Here is a 22,948-nt window from a genome sequence, read left to right as displayed (position 1 = left end):
AGATTTCAAGCGTCGGCTAAAATATTTTGACAGTGAATACATTAACGAAAAATACACTTACTGTTTCAATATGATATAGTGCTCTAAACTATTGCCAAAGAAGTACAAATCAAATAGTCAAAATCTTGCATAAATGTGTCATTTTACCGAATTAAATGTTATTACATGGCTGTATAAAAAAGTGTATATTTTAAGCAAAAACAACATTTCTATAAAGGAACGTACGTTAAACATTCAATATTAAAGATCAGACTATTTGATTGTAAGGCCAATTAGTCCCCAAATTGCACTAATGAAAAAATTGAATATTTAAAAGGAAGAAACAATTTCATTGCTTTAAAAGTTCTAAGTAGGAAATCAAAATTAATTTTCAAAAACAGAATGTAAGACCTAATAGTAACAGTTTAAACCTGGCTGTGTCTTTTAGTGTTTATAGATTTATAGAAAGATTTGAAGGTCGCCCTTTAACTTGTTTGGTTTGATTACAACATAGCAAAAATCACTAGTTTGAAAATAACGTCTTTTATTCAATTGCTACCAGTTAAGATAAAATTTAGAATGGAAATGGGGAATGTGTCAAAGAGACAACAACCCGACCACAGAACAGACAACAGCAGAAGGCCACCAACAGGTCTTCAATGCAGCGAGAAATTCCCGCACCCGGAGGCGTCCTTCAGCTGGCCCCTAAACAAATATATATACTAGTTCAGTGATAATGAACGCCATACTAAACTCCAAATTGTACACAAGAAACTAAAATTAAAAATAATACAAGACCAACAAAGGCTAGAGGCTCCTGACTTGGGACAGGCGCAAAAATGCGGCGGGGTTAAACATGTTTATGAGATCTCAACCCTCCCCCTATACCTCTAGCCAATGTAGAAAAGTAAACGCATAACAATACGCACATTAAAATTCAGTTCAAGAGAAGTCCGAGTCTGATGTCAGAAGATGTAACCAAAGAAAATAAACAAAATGACAATAATACATAAATAACAACAGACTACTAGCAGTTAACTGACATGCCAGCTCCAGACTTCAATTAAACTGATTGAAAGATTATGTCTTCATCATATGAATATCAGGCACAATCCTTCCCGTTAGGGGTTTAGTATCATACCATCATAACATATATGAGAAGAACATAACCCGTGTCATGCCAACAACTGGTTTTTAAATAAATGTGTTTAGTGCCGATGCAAAGACCCTATAAGTGAATCAATATTAACGCCAAAATATGCAATCTTTAATGACCTGACAACAGTATCGTAACTATATCCCTTCTTAATAAGTCTATTTAGAGGTTTTGTTAGTTTCAGAGGTGAATACTGACATTTTTGTGCTTTATAAAGAATATTTCCATAAAAAATTGGATGTGAAATACCTGAACGTATAAGAAGTCTGCATGTTGAGCTATATTTACGAATGATGTCCTTATACCGATGATAAAATTTAGTAAATGTTTTGACTAGTTTGTGATATCGAAAACCCTGGTGTAATAATTTTTCAGTAATACATAAATTTCTCTCGTTAAAATCTAAAACATTGTTACATACACGAGCGAATCGTACAAGTTGAGATATATAAACACCGTAAGATGGTGACAAGGGAACGTCACCATCTAAAAATGGATAATTAACGATAGGAAATGAAAAATCATCTCTTTTATCATATATTTTAGTATTAAGCTTTCCGTTAATGATATAGATATCAAGATCGAGGAAAGGGCAGTGGTCATTGTTAGTATTAGCTTTATTTAAAGTTAGTTCAACAGGATAAATTTCTTTAGTATACATACTGAAGTCGTCATTATTGAGAGCCAAAATATCATCCAAATATCTAAAAGTATTATTAAATTTGTGTATCAGATGTTGTTTCGATGGGTCTTTACTGATTTTTGTCATAAATTGTAACTCATAGCAATACAAAAAAAGGTCCGCAATAAGTGGTGCACAGTTAGTCCCCATTGGAATTCCGATAACCTGACGATATACGGAATCTCCAAAGCGAACAAAAATGTTATCTAGTAAAAATTCAAGGGCATATATAGTATCAAAGCATGTCCAATTGACATAGTTTTTTTGTTTATTGCTACTAAAAAATGACCTAAAAGAGTTTGAACATATATATTCACATTCTGACTTTTTAAATGCCCATTTAATTAGGTGTGTGAATTTTTTCTTAATGAGAATGTGAGGCAATGTGGTATATAGGGTAGAAAAATCAAAACTTTGAACAGATTCAAAATCACCAATATATGCATGCAATTTATCAAGTACTTCCAACGAGTTCTTGACACTCCAAAAGTAATTAATTCCACTATTTTCGAAGGCCTTATTTGAACAATTTATTATCAGGTTTTTGATTGTACCAAGTGTACTGGTAAGAAGAATAGACAATTTAGTAGTGGAACAATGGCTTGAAGACGAAATGAATCTATATTTGTAAGGTGTTTTGTGTAGCTTCGGAAGCCAATACATAGTTGGGACTTTCATTGTATTTGGTTCTGCTTGTAAAGCGGTAGCTAAAAGTTTATGTTTGTTACAGATGTCGTTTTCTGAAAATGGAGTCAGTTGGAATGTTGGTGAATTGGTGATTTCTTTTTTCAGAATCTCAATGTAAAATTTACGTCAAACAATAATAATATTATTACTATTAAGAGTATACTTCCATACCAGAGAGGTCCCTTTCCTCAAATATCAGTATATTAAGATATGTTACTGAAGACGTTTTACGACATTTAGCTTTTAATTTAAATCAATATTAATTCAAAAGAATCGATTTACAGTTCCCTTCGAATGTTTATGTTTCCTTTCGAAGATCGGTGTTTTTTCTAGGTACTCTGAATTCCTCCACCAAAAACTGCCTCCCACAATATAGCCAAGCAAGAGTGCTCAAAATTGCGTTTAAAACAACAATCAATCAATCGAACTTTATAGTCAAACAATTTATCAATCTGTATATAACATAGTTATCTAGTCAAAATGCCTGACCCCATGACACATTATAATCTTGCATACAGCATGTAATTCCTGTTCATCAAAGTTACAGAGAACCAGTGTAATCAATTTAAATATCATATTGCAATTTTCAGTAGTTTAAAAAAGAGCTCTTCTTTACGAAGTTTAATAATCTTCTTTATATTTATCAAGACAAACAATAATATTCTCCTTCCGGAAAACAATATATTTTGTCTTAAAAGATATCCGTTACATCTTAAATAGGAAATAAAACAAATTATTCAAGGTTTAAACTAGTTTCCGAAAGGGAATTGACATAATTTATAAATAATCAGTCAGATTGTTTTCATACACCTTAAATTTGAAGAGCTCAGATAAGCTTTTAACTTGTTAGGTTATAATTTAAATTAATTATCGTATACCTTTATACGCAACGTTATATATTTGTATGCCTTATTAATATTACTCACACATGCTCATCTTGTAATTTATACTTTTCTTTTTTAAACTTTGTACTACATATAGCTGACATTTACAATCCTTTTCGACTTTCAAATGAAAAACAGTTTGTTTTTCCCTCAGCGGGTTTCGAACCCTTGCTTCTGTGACATCGTGGCAACACCGCCTATAGTGTCCTAGATCACTCGACCACCTAGGCTACATAAAAATATAGCTTTCGGTGGTCGATGTGATGCTTTTCCTTGTCGACTTTATCTAGGGTTGTAACACAGTACATGATGTATAGTGGCAAGTAGATGGTGTACCTTTCAGATCAGCTATTTTGTCTGTCGTAAAGGATGATAATGTTACTTACCATGTCGCCACATCAAATTTTAATTTTGATATAACCATGATAACCGTCTAAACGAAATATATATATATATATATTATGGGTTAGAGTATAGAAATAAAAAGGTGTGGTATGAGTGTCAATGAGACAACTCTCCATCCAAGTCACAATGCGTAAAAAGTAAACAAATATAGGCCAAAGTACGGCCTTCAATACGGAAACTTGGCTCACACCGAACAAGAAGCTATAAAAGGCCCCAAAGTGACTAGTGTCGAACATTTCAAACAGGAAAAACAACGATATAATCTATATAAAAAACGAGAAATGGGAAACACTTATGAACCACATCAACAAACAACAACCACTGAACAACAGGCTCCAGGTGCAAACAAATGCAGCGGGTTTAAACGTTTTTACAGGCTCCAACCTTCACCCTAACATGAAAGAGTAGTGTAACATTACTACTTAGCTCTGTATAACCACGTGTTCCGATGGAGAATGTCTGTCATAAAGTTGTCACATGTTTAGACGTGAATATATTTAGAAGAACTCTTTTGACTTTACACTGCAAGTTCTCATAATGAATAAAAATACCGTGTGATTCGAAAAAAAGGGTATATATACATATATATATATATATATATATATATATACACCAATCTAAATTGAAACAACGTCCAAACCTATGATTGCGTTGTATAAAAACCGGAATTTTATACGTGTGCATGCAAAACAATTTTCTTGGTAGAGGGGTCTAAATACAGCACAAACATAATTTTCAAAAGACCAAAAAAAGACAAAAAGTATATTTTAACAAAACGCATTTGACTAGCAGGTCGAACAACGGATTTTCTATATATATATATTCATAATTACTCTAAATATCAGCACAACAATGTTAAATCTGAAAATTTTCGGGAGCAAATTTTTGTTCTTCCCTCGCCGGGATTCGAACTCATGCTATTGGGATATCGAGACAACACCGCCTGCACTGTGTCCAGCGCTCTATGTTTTTTATCATTAAGATTATTTATTAACTATTTACATAAAAGCATCAAGAGACATACCTCTTTGGTGCCATCTTTGGTATGTACAGAGTTGTTAGTATTAACCTTTTTGTTAGTATAGAATTCCATCGAGATATATTTTTTAAAAGACAAGTGTTTATAAAACAATTAATGATTTAATATCTATCCAAAGAGAGATAACTTTTAATATCTATCCAAAGAGAGATAACTCTAATATGTTATTCGCAAAAGTCAAACACACCCTTTTGTCATGTCATTTGATGGAAAACCTTTCTATTTTAAAAAATTGTATTGTTCAGTAAAAGATCCAAAATAAAATAATCAGAAACTACTTGATTACAATTGCAATCAATTTGATATATATCTCATGTGTTTAAAAAAATAAAATTGTTTTGTCATTTTCAATACGCAGTAAGGAATTATTGCGTAAAAAATATTTGTTGAAGATCTGTTGTTGGTGGTTTATTTTGTGATAAGTGTATGCATATTCTATATATTTTCTAATTGTGAATTTGAATAGTCTCACTGTATCTATATTTTTATCATGAAAAACTTTAAGATTGCGTGTTTTGACAATGCATAATCTAGCTACACTCAGAAAAAAATAAAAAAAATATGTGTTCACAATCTTTGAACGACTGAGGTACCCAAATATCATCAGTTCCTCATAATTTATCAAATTCACAACATTAGGGGGATAATCAATACAAATTTTGTGTAACATATCTTTCAGAAAGTTATGTATCGGGATCAACTTCGGACATAGGGCAAACAGGTGTAACAAGTTTTCTGTACATAGACCGCACGATTTGCATGTGTCGCTGTCCTCTTGACCAAATCTAAACAACTTGTCTAAGGTAAAAATAGCCCTGTGTACAATCCTATAGTTCAGACAATGACAGTCGGTAGATTGACCATTCTGATTGGTTACTGAATATAATTGAGTAAAATTGATCGACGGATATTTTTCAGCCCAAAGCTTTTCAGCTGTGGGCGTTTCAAACATTTCTGACAGTAAGAGTTTGTAAAGAAATTTTGTAACTACCCCTAGAAAAGGAACTTCTCTGTCGTTTTCTAGACAAATACATAGCTTCGGAACTCTATCGGTATTTAACGGGTTTATGGTTTTCGGTAAAATTTTCCACTTATCAGGAATACATCTTAAAATCTTGTCGTATGCAGTTTTTTTCGTGTGTTTTTTCATCAGGAAAATTTTGTTGGATTATTTCTACTATCGAACCGGAAGTAAAAAATCCGGGAATAAATTCATATCAGATGTCTTTTATCTGGATCAAACCTAAGTGAATGAATTTTTCGAAAAGAAGAATTTCACCGTTTAGCTTTATATTGGGATTACAAAAAATAGGATTATAGTACACATGTTGAATTTCAATTTCAAATTTTAGCTTGGATTTTATTCTATAATAGGCATTAAATATTTCTTGATAATGAAGTGGTAAGTGTTTCAGATATTTGGAATTTAATTACGTGAACACAATATTTTGTTTTAAATCCATATTTTCAATTTTGTAATAAAATAATCGAGCGCACTTTTTCCAAATTGGTTGACAATTCGGGTCAAGATATTTTTTGAGGAATTTTAATCTAAAAGCTTGCATTTTTAGAAAAATATCTAGAATATTTAAACCTCCTGCTAATGTTTTGCCAATTATTGTTTGATACTTTACAAGATGAGATTTATGCTGCCAAAGAAATTTTAAAAGCTATTAATCTGATTTCGTTTTTAAAGTTTTCTGGTAGCGGACATACTGTTAAAGTATAATAAAATCTAGACATAATAAGAGAAGCAAGAACAACCGCTCTACTAGGTAGTGTTAAATCTCTTTTATTCCAAAAAAAAATAAAATTGTTTTTATTTTTTCAATTTTATCTTTCCAATTCAATGATTCGCACAACTGATTATCTTTAGCAACATGAATACCTAGGACTTTAGTTACAGTTTCACAACGTTGAATTTGCAATTATTTAGTTCTTGATCATTTATGCTACTAGAACCTAAGCTCAAAATTTCAGATTTTTGTTTATTAATTTCAGTACCTGACGTCTCGCTATATAGGTTCAAAATTTTAAATGTTTCTTTTATAGAATTTTTGTCGGCAGTAAAAATATTAGGATCATCTGCATGTTGAAAAATTTTTGCCTCTTTATTTGAAATCGGAATAACAACACCTTTAATATTTTTATTCTTTATTATGGCCTTCCCTAACGGTTCCGCAACTAAAACGTTAAGGAGAGCAGAAACGGGACATCCTTGTTTTATTGAATTATTTAGTTTTACATATTATGTTAAAAAGCCATGATTACATTTGACGCTACTATTTACATTTTTATGAAATATTTTATCCACTGAATGAATTTTGGACCAAAACCAAATTTTTCTAGAACTAAAAATAAATAATCATGATCAACTTTGTCAAAAGCTTTTTCCTGGTCAACTTTTATAAGAAAGGCTTCTAAATTATCGTTTTCAATAATCTCAATTAAATCTCGAATGCTTGCAGTTGTATCTGCAATATCTCGTCCAGATATACAACACGTTTGATGAATAGAAATTAATTTCGGCAAAACAAATTTTAGTCTGTTAGACATTATTCTAGCGACTATTTTATAATCCACACATAATAATGAAATGGGTCTAAAGTTTTTTGACATATTTTTGTCTCCTTTATTTTTATATACTAAAGTAATTATGCCGTGTCGCATGGATCTTGTCATATTTTTTTTCATCTTCAATGACTTTAAAAATTTTCAGAAATATTTCTCCAAACAATTTCTACAGTTAGTCCATCGGGACCCGGGGATTTATTTTTACACATACTAAACAAAGCGGCTTTTATGTCATCTAAACTAAATTCTGCTTCTAAATTTTCCATATCATCTTCAGAAACTTTTTCCGAAATAAAATTTGAAATTTCATTTGCTTTATCTTTGTTTATTGATGTACAAGAAGATAAATCTTTATAAAATTTATGAACTTCATCAAGAATTGCCTCCGTAGATGTGACTATATTATTATCACTATTTTTAAATTCTTTTATAACATTACAGTTTTTTTATATGTTTCACGCTGTAAAAAGTATTTAGAATTCTTGTCACCATCTATTGCCCAATGGGCTTTAGAATGCAAAATCACTCCTTTACAAATGTTTTCTTCGTGACATTTTAGTTTCAATTTAATTTTCTTAAATCTATTTAAATCAACATTTTCATTATTAGCTACAGCCAATGATTTTTTTTCAAATTCTCTTTGAATTTTAAAATATTCCGATTTTTTCGGCAAGGGATTTATCTTGCGCAATTACTTTTGCTAGTTGTTTTATTTTATATTTTAAATTATCATACCAAACCAAAGGTTCTTCATCACAGAGAGGACATTGTTTTTCGGTTTCGATTAATTTATTAATTTTATTTACAAACTCTTTGTCATCTAACAATTTGTTATTAAATATCCATAATCCCGGGCCTCTCTAAATTTCACTAAAATCTATATTCAGATTTACAAAAGAACGATCGCTGAACGAATTATGTTTATAATAAACGTTCTTCACAAATATAGAAAAGGATTTTGGAAAAAATATAAAATCTAATCTGCTCTGAATCAGATTATTTTGTACAACACGACGCCAGGAGAATATTTGTGACGTTGGATTTCTTGCTCGCCATATATCATAGATATTAAAATTTTCGTACAACTGATTTATTGACTTGTATGATTTATCTTCTGTGTGATTGGTTTTTCTGCACCTGTCAAGTTTTGACAAAGATGTGTTTATATCACCTAACAAAATAATATTCTCCATATTTATTAATTTTTCACTCAAGTTTTCGAAAAAGTAGTTCTCTCAAGAACCGAATTAGGTGCATAACAATTAACAATATTTATTAATTTATCATCTTGTTGTAATTGAATATGTACACATCTACCGTCAAAACTTTGTATATAATTTACTTCATGTTCAACCTTTTTACTTATCAAAAAGGCAACATCTTGTCTATGTGTTTCAGCACTCGAGTAAAATATTTTACCAATCCAAAACTTAGAAAAACTAGTAACTAAATCATCTGACCAAAAGGTTTCTTGGATAGCTACAACATCATAATAGTTCTCCGAACAAAATGAACAAAACTTTGGGAATTTTGATTGATCTCTCAAACCATTAGCATTTATAGACACAATATTAACCATCTGTACAAAAAGTAAGAAAGTAAGTAACTTTAGTTCTATGAACTTGAACTTGATAAGTTATTACGGGGATCCCTCCTTAATTTTTTAAGCTCATCTTTAGTAAATTTTGGAGATGTAACGAAACGCTCCCTTCTAATTTTACTCACATTCGCAAATTTAGCTATTGATTCTTATCTGTATCAGAGGAATACAATTGTGTATCTTAATATTTTTTGAACTACTATATATTGGCGAGTGACAATTTTCGAAAAGACGCTTAGTTAACGACTTTAATGCACCCACCTAACATACGGCTATATAATATATCATTCGAAAGATTATTATCTGTACTTTCATTTTTGCCCGGTCGTCAATAATTCGTACGGTGCAATTTTCGTTAAATCAAGGTCAAAGGTCTAAACTGAGCATTCCAAATGTTTGCTATAATTACACAAAATGCCATTTTCAGGTACTTGTATGGCATTTTATTCCCTAAAATTGGTCTAAACCTTATAAAACAAATTACCATGATTTCAAATCAAGTGCAAACCTAAATGTTGATTGCGCTTTATTAACAAAAAATTGCATTTCTTGAAAAAACTTCAAAAATTATAAAATTGCAATAAAATCTAAATGTTTTCTGAAATTTGAATATTTGTATGCCAAAAATAGAATAGATTTATTGTTTATGGACCGAGGGAATTTTTTCATCATTTTAAACTGCAATTAACATGATGTAGGTCCAGATGCAGCCTTCTAATGAAGCTTTTTTAGTTGCCCCAAAAAACACCATCTGCAAATAGGGATCATTTAGCTTTTGTTTTTGCTAGATAATAATGCTAATATCGGCAGATAATGATCAACCATATTTAAAAAAAGGTTATGGAAGAACTTTAAGGAACAAAAGAAGTTTATTTGGTAAAAATTAGTTTCCCGATGTGGAAAGACATGTTACGAAGATTATGCTCGTTCAATGTTCGAAAGAAAACTGTCTGTACCATGCGCTTTTCAATGTCAAATCCGGCGAATTCCTTTTAATGTTAACCCATTATAATATACTTTGTTAGTTGTTTTATTAAATATGACTGAAAATTAATAATTCAGATTTATTAAGATTGAATAACCTTCATGAACAACTGTAATCACCATACTGGTTTATGTATTGTTCACACAATTCGGTATAGTGTTTTAAGAAGATTTGTTTGTCTGTCTTACTTTTTCGCCATGGTCATGCTGTCATCTGTTTTTCTTCGACCAGGGTTTGAGACTGCCTCCATATTATTTTATCCCTTCTTTCAATCAAAGAAAAGAAAACCATAAATTTCAAAGCTGAGCGAAAAAAGACAACAGAACTTAAAATTGATGCAAAAAATAAGTTAGTAAAACAACTTAAATTAGCGAACTCCAAGTGAAATTTCAAAACAGATAGTCTCTTATCACATATCAAAACCAAAAGCTGAAACACATCAAACGATTGGAAAACAGTTGTGATAGACCTCGTAGTTCTCTCTCCATCTCTATCTATCTTTATATGATATAGCGGAAATGTAGGAATCATCTTTTCCTTACGTCCTTTTTTTTTTGTTCTTTTCATTCACATATCCATATGTTATTCTCAAAATTGTAAGAGCAATATTCCTTCGACATTGCTTGGCAGAATTATGGAAGTTCAAAGTGCACATTTGGAGGTTATATGTGAAGGGATTTGTTTCATAATAGACATATTCAAATAGCGCTAAAAACAGTAATCGCTTTAAATTTGCCAGAACATACCTGCTTTCAAGCTATCTCATTAAGTTAACCCTAATCTTATTAAAATGTAGTTCTTTGATTTCGTTATTCTCATGCGATATATGAGCAGGCGAGTCGTGATTGATCTAAATTTTAGTCAGATTGTTTTAACCCATGTTTTTAATACTTATACATAACATTTTGTACGGTTTTTTTCATGTCAACTTATATCACTATTGTTGTGAGATCTTCGCACCATTAGAAACTTGAACCGAAAAATATGAAAATAAAGCGAGAAAATCGCAAAAAGTCGCTGTCAGATCAATAACAGAGGGCTCAGTGCACAATAATTATCCACAAACATAATTTAAGATCAGATTACATGAAACCAATTAAAAAAACTGGATAAATTCAACCACATTTTTTTCATTTCTCACAATTGTATAGATATTTTAGAATAAAATAACTTCATTTTAACCATATGTATTCTTAATATACACGTATTATCTTTAATATGCCAATGATCAACCAATGCTTAATAGATGATCTACTAAAATAGTAGATCGTGCTCTTTTTTTTAAATGCCTAAAATGAAAATATTATGTGGCAAATCTACATTGAAATTTTAATGCAAATCATGGCCAATAAAATTTGAAATAAAAGCGGTTCAAATGCATTTATATTTTTGTTTCTATTAAGAAACTTTACTTATAACATTTAGCTGAAGTAAACATCAACATTAATACTGCTGTGTTTGGTTAGAGGTTGCCTACTTTTACAAAAGGTGACCAATGCTGATTGGTATATTTGTGTTGTGGCACATACACAGTAACTTCGTCCTTGATACTAATAGCTATAACTAATGTATTGTTGATGGGGATTGCCAGTTTTCCTTCCGAAGGTCGGTGGTTCCTTAGGCATTCCATGGGCCTAAACCATTTAAAACTGATCGCCGCAAAATACTTTAGAAGCCAAAAATGATAAACCGAAAATTGCGTCAAACACCAACAATCAATCAATCATCTTTATATTAAAATGTATTAATATGTAAACTATTCAGGGAGTAAATTTTATTAATGGAAATGTATGTATTGTTATTGCGAATTGATAGATTTCCCAATTCAAAAATTAATGTAAGTAAATATAATTGCGAGGGTCTCAATTTATTTACAAGAAATTGCGTAGTTGGATAGGATTAAATATATTGGCCAGGCATGGAAAACATTTCATTGGCTAGCTTATAATAGTTTTCACTTCCTCATTCAATGCAAGATGCAGTATAAGCAACCAAGAAAACATACAAATTCCATTCTCAATTTTAAATATTGAAATATTGAATTATCAAAGTTTCGCTCCCAAACTTTTCCCTAAATGTACGAATTTTCTGTGTATTCTATCCTTTAACATTTTTGCACTTTTAAAATTTGTGTTTTTCAACATAATATCGACTACATACAAATTGTTTTAACAAAGAACAGCTAAAAAAGCTATTTTCTTGCAGATGGCGATATTTTGGGCAACTGCATGATTGTTATAATTGGCTGTTTAATTAACAAGAAGCGTAATTGCAGTAATTTAATGATGTCAAAAACATCCTAAGCACTAAATAAAATATGTTATTTGGTTTTATGGTAAATAACAGTTCAATCACAGACATAAAATTTGATTTTCATGCATTTTTGTCGTTTTCATTGGAATTTCTGGAAAACACCGCTATTTATTAAAAATCCGACATTAATATTTCAAAGTGCTTTTGATATGTTACTATTAACACCTGTTCTAACAGATTTCCATATGTCCATACAAAATATCATTATTCAGAAGACAGAATATGCAAAAAATGCTGACTTCTTGTAAAATTAGAAGTTGTCCGTCCTTGACTTTCGTTGTGATTTGACAGAAACTGCACCATACGAATTTTTGACGACTGGGCAAAAAAGGTAGTGCAGATGATGTGCTTTCGAATGGTATATGGTTAAGCCGTATGGTAGGTGGGTGCATTAAAAATAAAATTTTATGGTTAATGTCACTCGTCTAATACGATTTTGGCAGATTTTGGTACTTTCCAGTAAAACGTACTAAAGTATATGTAAAATTGAAAATGGAAATGGGGAATGTGTCAAAGAGACAACAACCCGACCATAGAACAGACAACAGCAGAAGGTCACCAACAGGTCTTCAATGCAGCGTAGCCGTCCAAACGTTGCATTTTTTCTTCGTTTTTTTCATTTGTCAATGGGAATGCTTTACTTTATTTGCTTAACATGTACAAAATATTTTCATAAGTATCTTTTCAACAGTACAGCTCGTATTGCTTCTGTGGAAACGAATTGAATGACCACCGCTACGCGAGAGTTCCGGACACCCAATGTCGAATGGAATGTAAAGGAGAATATATCAGGATGTTTAGTGTTTTGTAGAAATTCCATTTTCAGAGGCATTAGTCTTATTATTCTTTTTAGTTTGTGTCGGAGGAGATGCACATTAAGTTTCCCCAAAACAGTCAAGACAATATAGTATGAAATAACCACGTCTTTACCGATTTTAACCCCTACAGAATTGAACTCGGCATCACTCATAAATGGCCGAGTATTGCATTCGAAGCAGTTTACATATATGCTGTTTTCATAGAAATTTGTTTATTCGAAACCATTGCTTTTAGTGTTCGCTCTTCGTATTTCTTTTCTTGTTTGTTATTCTGACTGCTTGCCTATTATTTTATTACACTTCCTGTGTTGGGTAGTTAATTGAAGATTATATTTGCGATGTCTAGTTATTGTTTAACATCCAGCTTTGTTAATACTAAACCGATATAATGAACCAGATTTTATAACGTTCTAGTTTATAAGGTAACATTCAGCAAAAAGCCATGTCTACCTATCCGGACACACTGTTCTGAATCCGGCCTTTGATTAAACTTATATCTTTCTCACTTGACGCCAACATGCTTTCGTAAGAACAGAAGCAGCTAGCTATCTTCTGGATGTATCAATAAAATTTCACCAAACATACTAGACTTATAATTCTGTATCCTTTTGTCTACATAAGACTGATCAAGACAAAAGTGTTGACTACGAAAAGGTTACTAGCAGTACAATCGATCCGATGGATGTAAAAACTCGTCAAAGATACTAGGCTAATAATTTGCTACGCAGGGTCCGAGTATGAAACACTTATACATTATTCTCTGTTAAAATTCGGAAATAAAAAGGAAATTATATGTGAAATTGAGTCTGCGTCAAAAATTGTAACCATAACCCCATAACACGATAGATGCCATATGTGGAGCAGGATCTGCTCATCCTTCCAGAGCACCTGATATCACCCGAGGTTTGTGTGGGTTTGTCTTTTGATCATTTTGTATTTTCCCCATGGCCTTTTCAGATTGTTTTTGACCAACTTTGAATATCCCTTTGGTATATTTCTCCCTCTTTTTTACATGGAATATATCAATGGATGTAAAATTGCATAACTGATATCTTACTTATAAAGAATTTTTGTACGAGAGCACGCGCAAGTTGTTTTCAGGCAATTGTGAGGCCATTCAATCACAAAAGACATTAGAGCAAAATGTAACAAACTGTCGTGCGCACTAATGTTTCTCATGTCAACCAAGATATTAACAAATTCATTAAATTGATGTCCGGGGTAAACGGTAACTTTTAGACAACCTTTTACAAAATACAATCAACAATATTTTAAACCTGAAATAAAACTTGAGAGTGATGTGAAACTCTACAAAAGACTGTACATCCTGATTTTTACGGAGATGTTGTTTACTGTGCCCGGAAATTTAAATACGATTCTGGTTAACTGGTCGATCCTTAAAATAAACTTATTCTAAAAGGTTACCAATTCAACACTGTTATTGTTTTTGTTGGTTTTAATATTGATTTTCAAACCAAATTTTATTTTTATATACATATGCACATTCATGGCTCTAAAATCTGTCGATACCTGTATCTTGGCATTGCAAAAGGTCATGTTTTTCTCTGACTGTAAATGACGTCTTTACACTTAATTCATTGGATGTTGGACTGATTGATATTTTAGTCTTAGATGCATTACTTGTTTATAAGTCGTTATTGGCTTTTGAATTAGCTGTCAGTAACTGCCAGTACTCTCTGATCTGTAATTAGTGTCTTTTTTGTTGTGGGGATGTATAAGTACCCCGCCATTTCTGGTCTGTGTTTTTGTAAGTTGATAAGTTAAGCCTTTTTCAACTGATTTTTATAGTTTGTTCTTATGTTGTACTGATACACCACTATCTCAGATAAGGGGAACGGTTGGCGCCTCCAAACAAGTTTAACACCGCCATATTCTGTATGTGCCTGTCCCAAGTCAGGAACCTGTAATTCGATGGTTTTCGTTTATTGCTGTATATCATATTTGTTTTTCGTTCATTATTTCGTGCATACATCAGGCCGGTTTTTTTTCTCGTTTGAATAGTTTTACATTTGTCATTTCGGGGCCTTTTATAGCTGACAATGCGGTATGGGTTTTGATCATTGTTGAAACTGTTACCTTTAGTTGTTTCTATATCATTTGGTCTCTTGTGGAGAGTTGTCTCATCGGCAATCACACCACGAGCATAATAGGTGCCCACATTTGTCGACCGGTAACAATCTGTCCTCCGTGAACTTTTTTGAAGAGTTTTAACTTTTGTTTACCTCTATGCAGTCTTTATCACTGCATGTAGAGTGCTAGTCTATATGCATATAAAAGGAATGTATAGACACGTAAAACATTACGAGCTATTTGACCTTTTGGCGTGGCTCGGTATTTATAAATCCCGCCATTGTATTATTGTGCTATGGTCATTTTTTGTATTCTTGTCTCACATTTTTGCTAATATGCTTTGCCCATTAGAGTGGTTATATGTCATTTTGTTTTCCTTTGTTGACATATTTGTTTGTTTTTATAGTGATTAAGTTTATAAAACAATGCAGCTGACTGCTGTACCCCAATTTTTGACATTTTTACCTATTATTTCAGTTTGTTTTGCTCACACATTTTTATCAAAATAATCAGTATAATAGAATTCTTTGCAACTGTCATACAAGTGAGAGGTTAAGCTAGCGGTAAAACCAGGTTTAAAGCACTTTTTTCTACATAAGGAAATGACTGTACCAAGTCAGGAATATGACAGTTGTTTTCCATTCGTTTGATGTGTTTGAGCTTTTGATTTTGCCATTTGAAAAGGTATTTTTTGTTATGATTTCGGTATTCTTGTTATTTTACTTTTCACCAATATTTTCCCAGAGTTCTCAGCTTTATTCTGAGAACCCTTGGTTCAATAGTTTCCTTGGATTGTAAGCAGTAACTCTTTATCAAGTTAACCATGAAAGACAAAGCAAGATTCAACTTGGGGAAATATTCTCCATATGCAATGATGCAGGCGCGTTGGAATGTCGCTACATAGAAACGGAAAGTTCGCAATTTAAATGCTGAAATCCCCCTTTTCTCTTACAGTAGAGTTATTAACCGATCCGTTTGTTAATATTCAGGTATGAGTCTATATATGAAGTAGACTAAACGATATCTTTGGTAATCTTCTTTTAATGGGATACATGCGTACAACAAATTTAATAAACTTGCAATTATTTTAAGTGATGACATCACCTATATAGCGGAACGGCATGTTAATAAATAATACGCTAGCTACCTCCATTGAAAAGCTCCTGTGTGCAGTTTGCCTCACGTCAATAAGAGAACAAATGGTCAAGAAAAGGAGCACAGTTTGTTCCAATACGAATGTCGATTGTCTCCTGAAAAAGACGTCCTTTGAACGAAACGTTAAAAATCCTTACGGCTTGATTTCCGTAAATAATAATAAACGATGTGCAAATATAATATAAAGCAACACACGATAACCATTGAAAAACAGGCTCCTGACTTGGGACAGGCACATACAGAATGTTATATGGAGTTACATGTTTTTGGGTGACCTACCCTCCACAGCATATGACAGTGGTGTAACAGTGCAGCATCAGAACAAACTATAAAACTTAGTTGTAATAATTTATTCGTTCAGTGTATGTTCACTTGTTTTTGTTAATATGTCTTTTGATTGAGGTAAGCCATTTCCATTGATATCTTATAGTGTATCTTTCTATGTTGTGATGTTACACTATTGTTTCAGGTAGGGTGAAGGTTGGCGCCTATTAAAACGTTTAAACCCGCTGCATTTGTTTGCACCTGTCCTAAGTCAGAAACCTGATGTTCAGTGGTTGTCGTTTGTTGATGTGGTTCATAAGTGTTTCTCGTTTCTCGTTTTTTATATAGATTAGACCGTTGTTTTCCTGTTTGAATGGTTTTACATTCATCATTTTTTGGGCCCTTTATAGCTTGCTGTTCAGTGTGAGCCAAGGCTCCGTGTTGAAGGCCGTACTTTGACCTACAATGGTTTACTTTTACAAATTGTGACTTAGATGGAGAGTTGTCTCATTTACTCATACCACATCTTCTTATATCTATTGATAAATTAGATTGACACAACACCAGCTAACAAAAATATATAAGACACAAAGTATCGATATCGAAATGAGAGTAATCGCAATTATTGAAAGCTAGTTCAAAGACCAAAAACCGCTAATGAAAATCATGTTTCTAAGACAAAACATCCAACAGTACACATCAAATGGATTTAGGGTAAATACGCCATAAACAGGGAAAGAAAACATGATCGTGTGCAATGCCAAAATATAGGTGTCCACAGAATGTAGGACCATAGTAAATGTTCATAACTGCATAGCAATATTATTTATATCATGTTAGCAGCTACCTCTGACCCCTTTCAATCCCGATCAATGGTATTCCAAACAAAACAAACAGTCAACATTATTAAAACTCACAAACAACACAATCAAAAGTAAAATATAGATTCTACCACTGCATCGAGTGTGATACGATATTTATCCAATCGAGACAGTTAAATTTTCAAATTTAAAACACGAGGCTCGCCGAGCGTTTTCAATATTTAAAATTTAACTGTCGAGAGTAGATAAATATCGTATAACACGAGATTTGGTGGTGGAATCTGTTTCTCTAATGATTTTCTAATAATGTGCAGGCAAACTTATTCCTTCTTGTCGAATGATCTGCAAACAGATGTTTTCTTTCTATGTGACGTCATCAGGCATTGTCGCCTTTTTTCATGCCGTCACAATAGGAAATTCAGAGGAAAACAAGAAAATTCGACGTCATAATCGGATTTTAACGAATTAAGAACTGAGATCAAACGAACCACACGTTGATTCAATTTTTTTATACAATGGGTGCAGAGAGGGATAAATTGACGAAGAATTAGAGAAATAACTATACAAAACACTACCAGGCTTATAATTTTGCTCGGCAAACGCGTTGTCGGTTGTCATAATGAGCTACTACAAATGATCATTACAGTTCATGAAGCAAATCAAATGTATAAAAAAAGAATTATTATGGATATTTAAGTCTATATATTTATAAACAGATTTTTCAAGCGTCGCCTAAAATATTTTGACAGTGAATGCATTGACGCAAAATACACTTACTGTTTCAATATGGTATAATGTTCTATACTATTTCCAAAGAAGAACAAATCAAATAGTCAAGATTTTGCATTAATGTGCCTTTTACCGAATTAAATGTTATTACAAGGCTGTATTAAAAAAATATATTTTAAACAAAAACAGCATTGTTTTATAAAAGAACGTACGTGCAAACTTCAATTTCAAAAATCCGAGTATTTGATTGTTATGCCAATTAGTCTCCAAATAATAACTTGGCTAAAGAAAAATTGGAATATAAAAAAGAAAGAACACAATTTCATTTTTTTAAAGTCTCAAGTAGATAATCAAAATTCATTTTCAGAAACATAATCCAACAGGAACAGTTTAGACCTGTGTCTTTTAGTGTATATAGATTAATAGAAAGATTTGAAGGTCGACCTTTAACTTTTCTGGTTTGATCACAACATAAGCAAACATTACTAGATTGAACATAACATCTTTTATTCAATTTCTACCAGTTAGAGTATACTTCCATACCAGAGAGGTCCCATCTCCTCAAATATCATAATATTAAATATGTTACTGAAGACGTTTAACGACATTTAGCTTTTGATTTAAATTAAGAAAAAAATTGCAAAGGAAAATTTGCATTTGAAATAAATAAAGATAATCAGCTTTGAATTTATCAACATGTATATAACATAATCATGAAGTCATTGTCAAAATGCCTGACCCCATGACACACTATATTCCTGCATACAACATGTAATTCCAGTTCACCAAAGTTATAGAGAACCAGTGTAATTTATTTAAATATCATATTACAAATTTCAGTAGTTTGAAAAAGAGCTCTTCTTTACGAAGTATAATAACCTACTTTATATTTATCAAGAAAAACAATAATATTTTCCTTCCGAAAAACAATAAATTTGGATTGAAAAATATCCGTTTCATCATTAAATAGGAAACAAAACAAATTATTAAGGTTTAAACACGTTTCCGAAAGGAAATGGACATAATGTATAAATAATCAGTCAAATTGTTTTCATACACCTTTAATCTGAAGTGCTCAGTTAAGCTTTTAACTTGGTAAGTTATTATGTAAATTAATTATCGTAAAACCTTTATGCGCCATGTTATATATTTCAATGCCTTATTAATATTACAGACACATGCTTATCCTGCAATTTATACTTTTCTTTTTTAAAACTATTTACTACATATTGCTAACATTTACAACTATGTTCCACTTACAAATAAAACATAAATACTTCATTGTAGGATTTATCGCCAATTTTAGTGCTACATGTAAGTAAATCTATACATCTTCACTAATAGTTCATCTTTTTGCAGCAACAAGTAAGTGAACGAAGATGATTGCACTACTTCAGTTGTGTATTCTGGCTTTGGTGTCTTACTATCAAATAGTCGCTGCTGTTGAGGTGACAATAAATGGACGTGCTCAATTCGATCTTGCTGGTAGCGAATTTGCTGAATATGTTGACCAAGAAATAGAACAGTTGAGACAATTCAGATATGAAGGTAAGAGTTGTAGTCTACGTATAACATTTATTTCATGTAATAAAAAAGAATTGAAAATACATATTTCTTTGATTTCATCATATATCAGATTAGAGTGATAAACAAATTTTTGGCAAAACAATAATTTTTAAAAAGAGAGCCGAAAATATCAAAAGTGACATTCAAACTCATAAGTCGACAACAAACTGACAACTTCATTAAATTAGAGGCGATAGAAAGTAACCGATGTTCTAAATTCGTTAATCATTTAGAAATATGCAAACAAATTTAAAGAGAAATAAACGGAAGTTAATGTATTAATTTCAAGCTCAAGAGCGTCCATAGGTTTAACGTTTCTTCATATCCGTGCATCACCGAATCCAGATTGTTCCGACAGAAAATAGGACGAAATCGGTAAATAATCCATTACATTTTATGTACCAAATTATATAAAGCCAACGAACATATACAAATAACTATGAGAGGTGTTATTCGTTAGGTCATAATCGAAACAAAATCATATAGTATATTTTGTTTATTGCTGACATTGCTTATAATGATGCTTTATTGTAGGTTATATTGGGTGCTTTATTGATAAGCCCAATAGACATTTGAGGCATCATAAAGGTAACTTTAAAGACATGAATCTGGAGAAATGTCGTGCATTGTGTACAAACTTCGAATATTTAGGCTTACAAGTAAGTAATCGTATTATATATGATGCTTTGTAAGGCTCTTCTGTTCTTAGTTTTCACATTTTGGTATTTTTAAGATTATTTTTATGCAATTTATTCTTCTCATAGAGACTTTTAGAATAGTCATCAAAATAATTTTACCCTTGACATGCAGTATAGTGTTAAAATATTTAAACCATTAAACAGGATAAAAGATTCTTAACGTGTTTTTACCGTATGCGTTATGAGTTTTTCTATGTTTATTTCCTACTACTACTATCTAAAATTGGAGAAATTGTGTGCAGCTATCCCTACGTTGTGTCTGTTATACTTTCTTGATTGATTTGTCTAATGCAACACTGAAATAATTCATAAATATATATGTCAACAGAATAGTGACCAATGCTTCTGTGGAAACAAATTAAATGACAACAACTACCCAAGAGTTCCAGATACCCAATGTTCTAAGAAATGTAAAGGAGAATCTACCAGGATGTGTGGGGCTTCTTGGAGAAATTCTATCTACAGAGGTATTGTTTTAATTTTTATTTTTGATTTTATTTTTGTTTTGTTGTAATTCAGTTTAGTGCGCATCGTAGGGTAAAAGGTACGGAGTTTCAAAGAATAGCAATTACGAAAATTACAGACCAAGTATGACATTTAACGTCTTTATCGATTTTGACCCATACCGAATCGACTCGTCGTCCCTCATGAACACATCGAAAGTCGCAGGCAAAGCAGTTTATATGTATGCTAAAATTTTCAGAACACCTGATTCTATTACTGTTTTTATAGCAGCTCGTATTGACAAAACATTATACAACACAGTTTTGAGTGTTTGCTGTTCGTATGTTTTTTCTGGTTTTTCTGTCCGTCTGTTTCGTTATTTCTTTCATTGCCCTGTCAACAATATTGAGTGGATTATTGAAGAGTGAATTTTTGATGGTTTGTTATTTATTTATCAATATCCAGCTTCCTTTTTGTAGACACGTTGAAACAGATTTGATAACGGTCTAGTTCCCAAGGCAAAGTCTGTAAGGAGACAGATCATCCTACCCGAAAACATAAATCAGACTTAAAGCCGATGAAACAACGTATGCGTAGCTGAAAAGCAGCAAATACCAATATTAAAAAAATAAAAATAAGGAGATGTGGTATGATTGCCGATGAGACAACTGTCCACCAGAGTTCAATTGAAGTGGATGTAAGCAATTAAAGGCATCCGTACAGCCTTCAAAAATGAAATAATCCCATACCGTATAGTCGGCTATAGAATGCTCCGACATGAAAAATATGAATCAATTCAAACGAGAAAACTAACGGTTTAATTTATAATAAAACAATTAACGTAAAACAAATACGACAGGCATGAACAAAGACAACCATTGAACTACAGGCCCCTGACGTGGGACAGGCACTAAAATAATGTGGCGTGTTAAACATGCCTGTGAGCGCTCAACCCTCTCCTGATATGGGACAGTGGTGTAACATCACGACACAAGAACAAAGTTTGATTTTACCTGATCTGTGATCAAACCTTCGGACGCATGAAATTTATTAAGTGCACGTGTTGTTTTCATTTTCTTCAACTTCCCGAACTAAAGGCGAGCATACGATCATCAGGGTGCAAAAGCGGTTACCAAATGATAGTATTTAACGTAATTATCTCTTTAAAAGAATTTTTATGAAGACGGTTACAGGGAGGAAGATTATATTTGAAATAAAGGCTGCTATGTTTTTAAAAATTATATGACAATTGTGTAGCTCTGATAGACACATGCACTTTCAGTGAACCACTACATATGTATATGAAGGTTTCCTTGTATGCCAAATAAATACAACGTTCGACAAACGTGATGATTTAAATATTTAATTTAGACTAATATCATCTGCATGAAGGGTATCGCATGCTTTTTCTTCTTTTTTTTGTTGGTCTAATCCAATCACACAAACCTTTCATCATTAAGTTTTATGTATTCGTGTTGTGTTTCAGTGTTGTCCTTACATGCTACTGGCAATAGGATTTCCATTTCTGATTAAATTTAATTAGTATGAAAAAACATCTAGCTGAGGTTAAACGGACGACTTAATTTTTCTTCAACATTTAATTAATCATGTTAATTATGTTTTTTTAAGTTAATCATCTGTATTACATTCGTAATTACATAACAACAACTAGAAATATCTGTTTTAATTTATTATATTTTTATTTCAGTAAAACCATGAACATGATGAACTATCTATGAGACACAAAGAAGAGCTATTAGCATTTCTATTTAGAACGTATATCGGAAATATAAATTCTTTTCAATTTCAAAACGGGTATAAATGTGTCTCGAAAGTGTATATACATCTAGTATCGCTTTAAGCATAATGTTAATGAATGTCGGCAAAACATGATCATATCTAACCATATTTGTTATGAAATAAAACTTTCTTTTCATTAGCCATTGGTTTTTGTATTCAATAAGTGAAGTATGAGTTCATTTACCTATTAAAAGACATGATATCAATATATACACAAAAACATAATGTTGAAGCATTATTTTCATGTCAACCAAGATA

At 31.9% G+C, this 22,948-nt stretch overlaps 1 protein-coding gene across 1 annotated transcript; it reads left to right on the top strand.

Annotated features, from left to right (window-relative positions):
* Positions 1–19,221: 19,221 nt before the first annotated feature.
* On the top strand, positions 19,222–22,722 carry LOC127715151 (uncharacterized). Its single transcript, XM_052221173.1, has 5 exons — positions 19,222–19,277; positions 19,542–19,730; positions 20,283–20,407; positions 20,775–20,913; positions 22,599–22,722. Exons 2-5 carry the CDS (start codon positions 19,562–19,564, stop codon positions 22,607–22,609), a joined length of 444 nt encoding a protein of 147 aa, XP_052077133.1. The 5' UTR covers positions 19,222–19,277; positions 19,542–19,561; the 3' UTR covers positions 22,610–22,722.
* The last annotated feature ends 226 nt before the right edge of the window (positions 22,723–22,948 follow it).

This window comes from Mytilus californianus, unplaced genomic scaffold (genome assembly GCF_021869535.1).
Source record: "Mytilus californianus isolate M0D057914Y unplaced genomic scaffold, xbMytCali1.0.p SCAF_9, whole genome shotgun sequence".
NCBI lineage: Eukaryota > Metazoa > Mollusca > Bivalvia > Mytilida > Mytilidae > Mytilus > Mytilus californianus.
The sequence above is the reverse complement of the archived record's forward strand: the minus strand, read 5'-3'. Positions and strand labels throughout refer to the sequence as shown.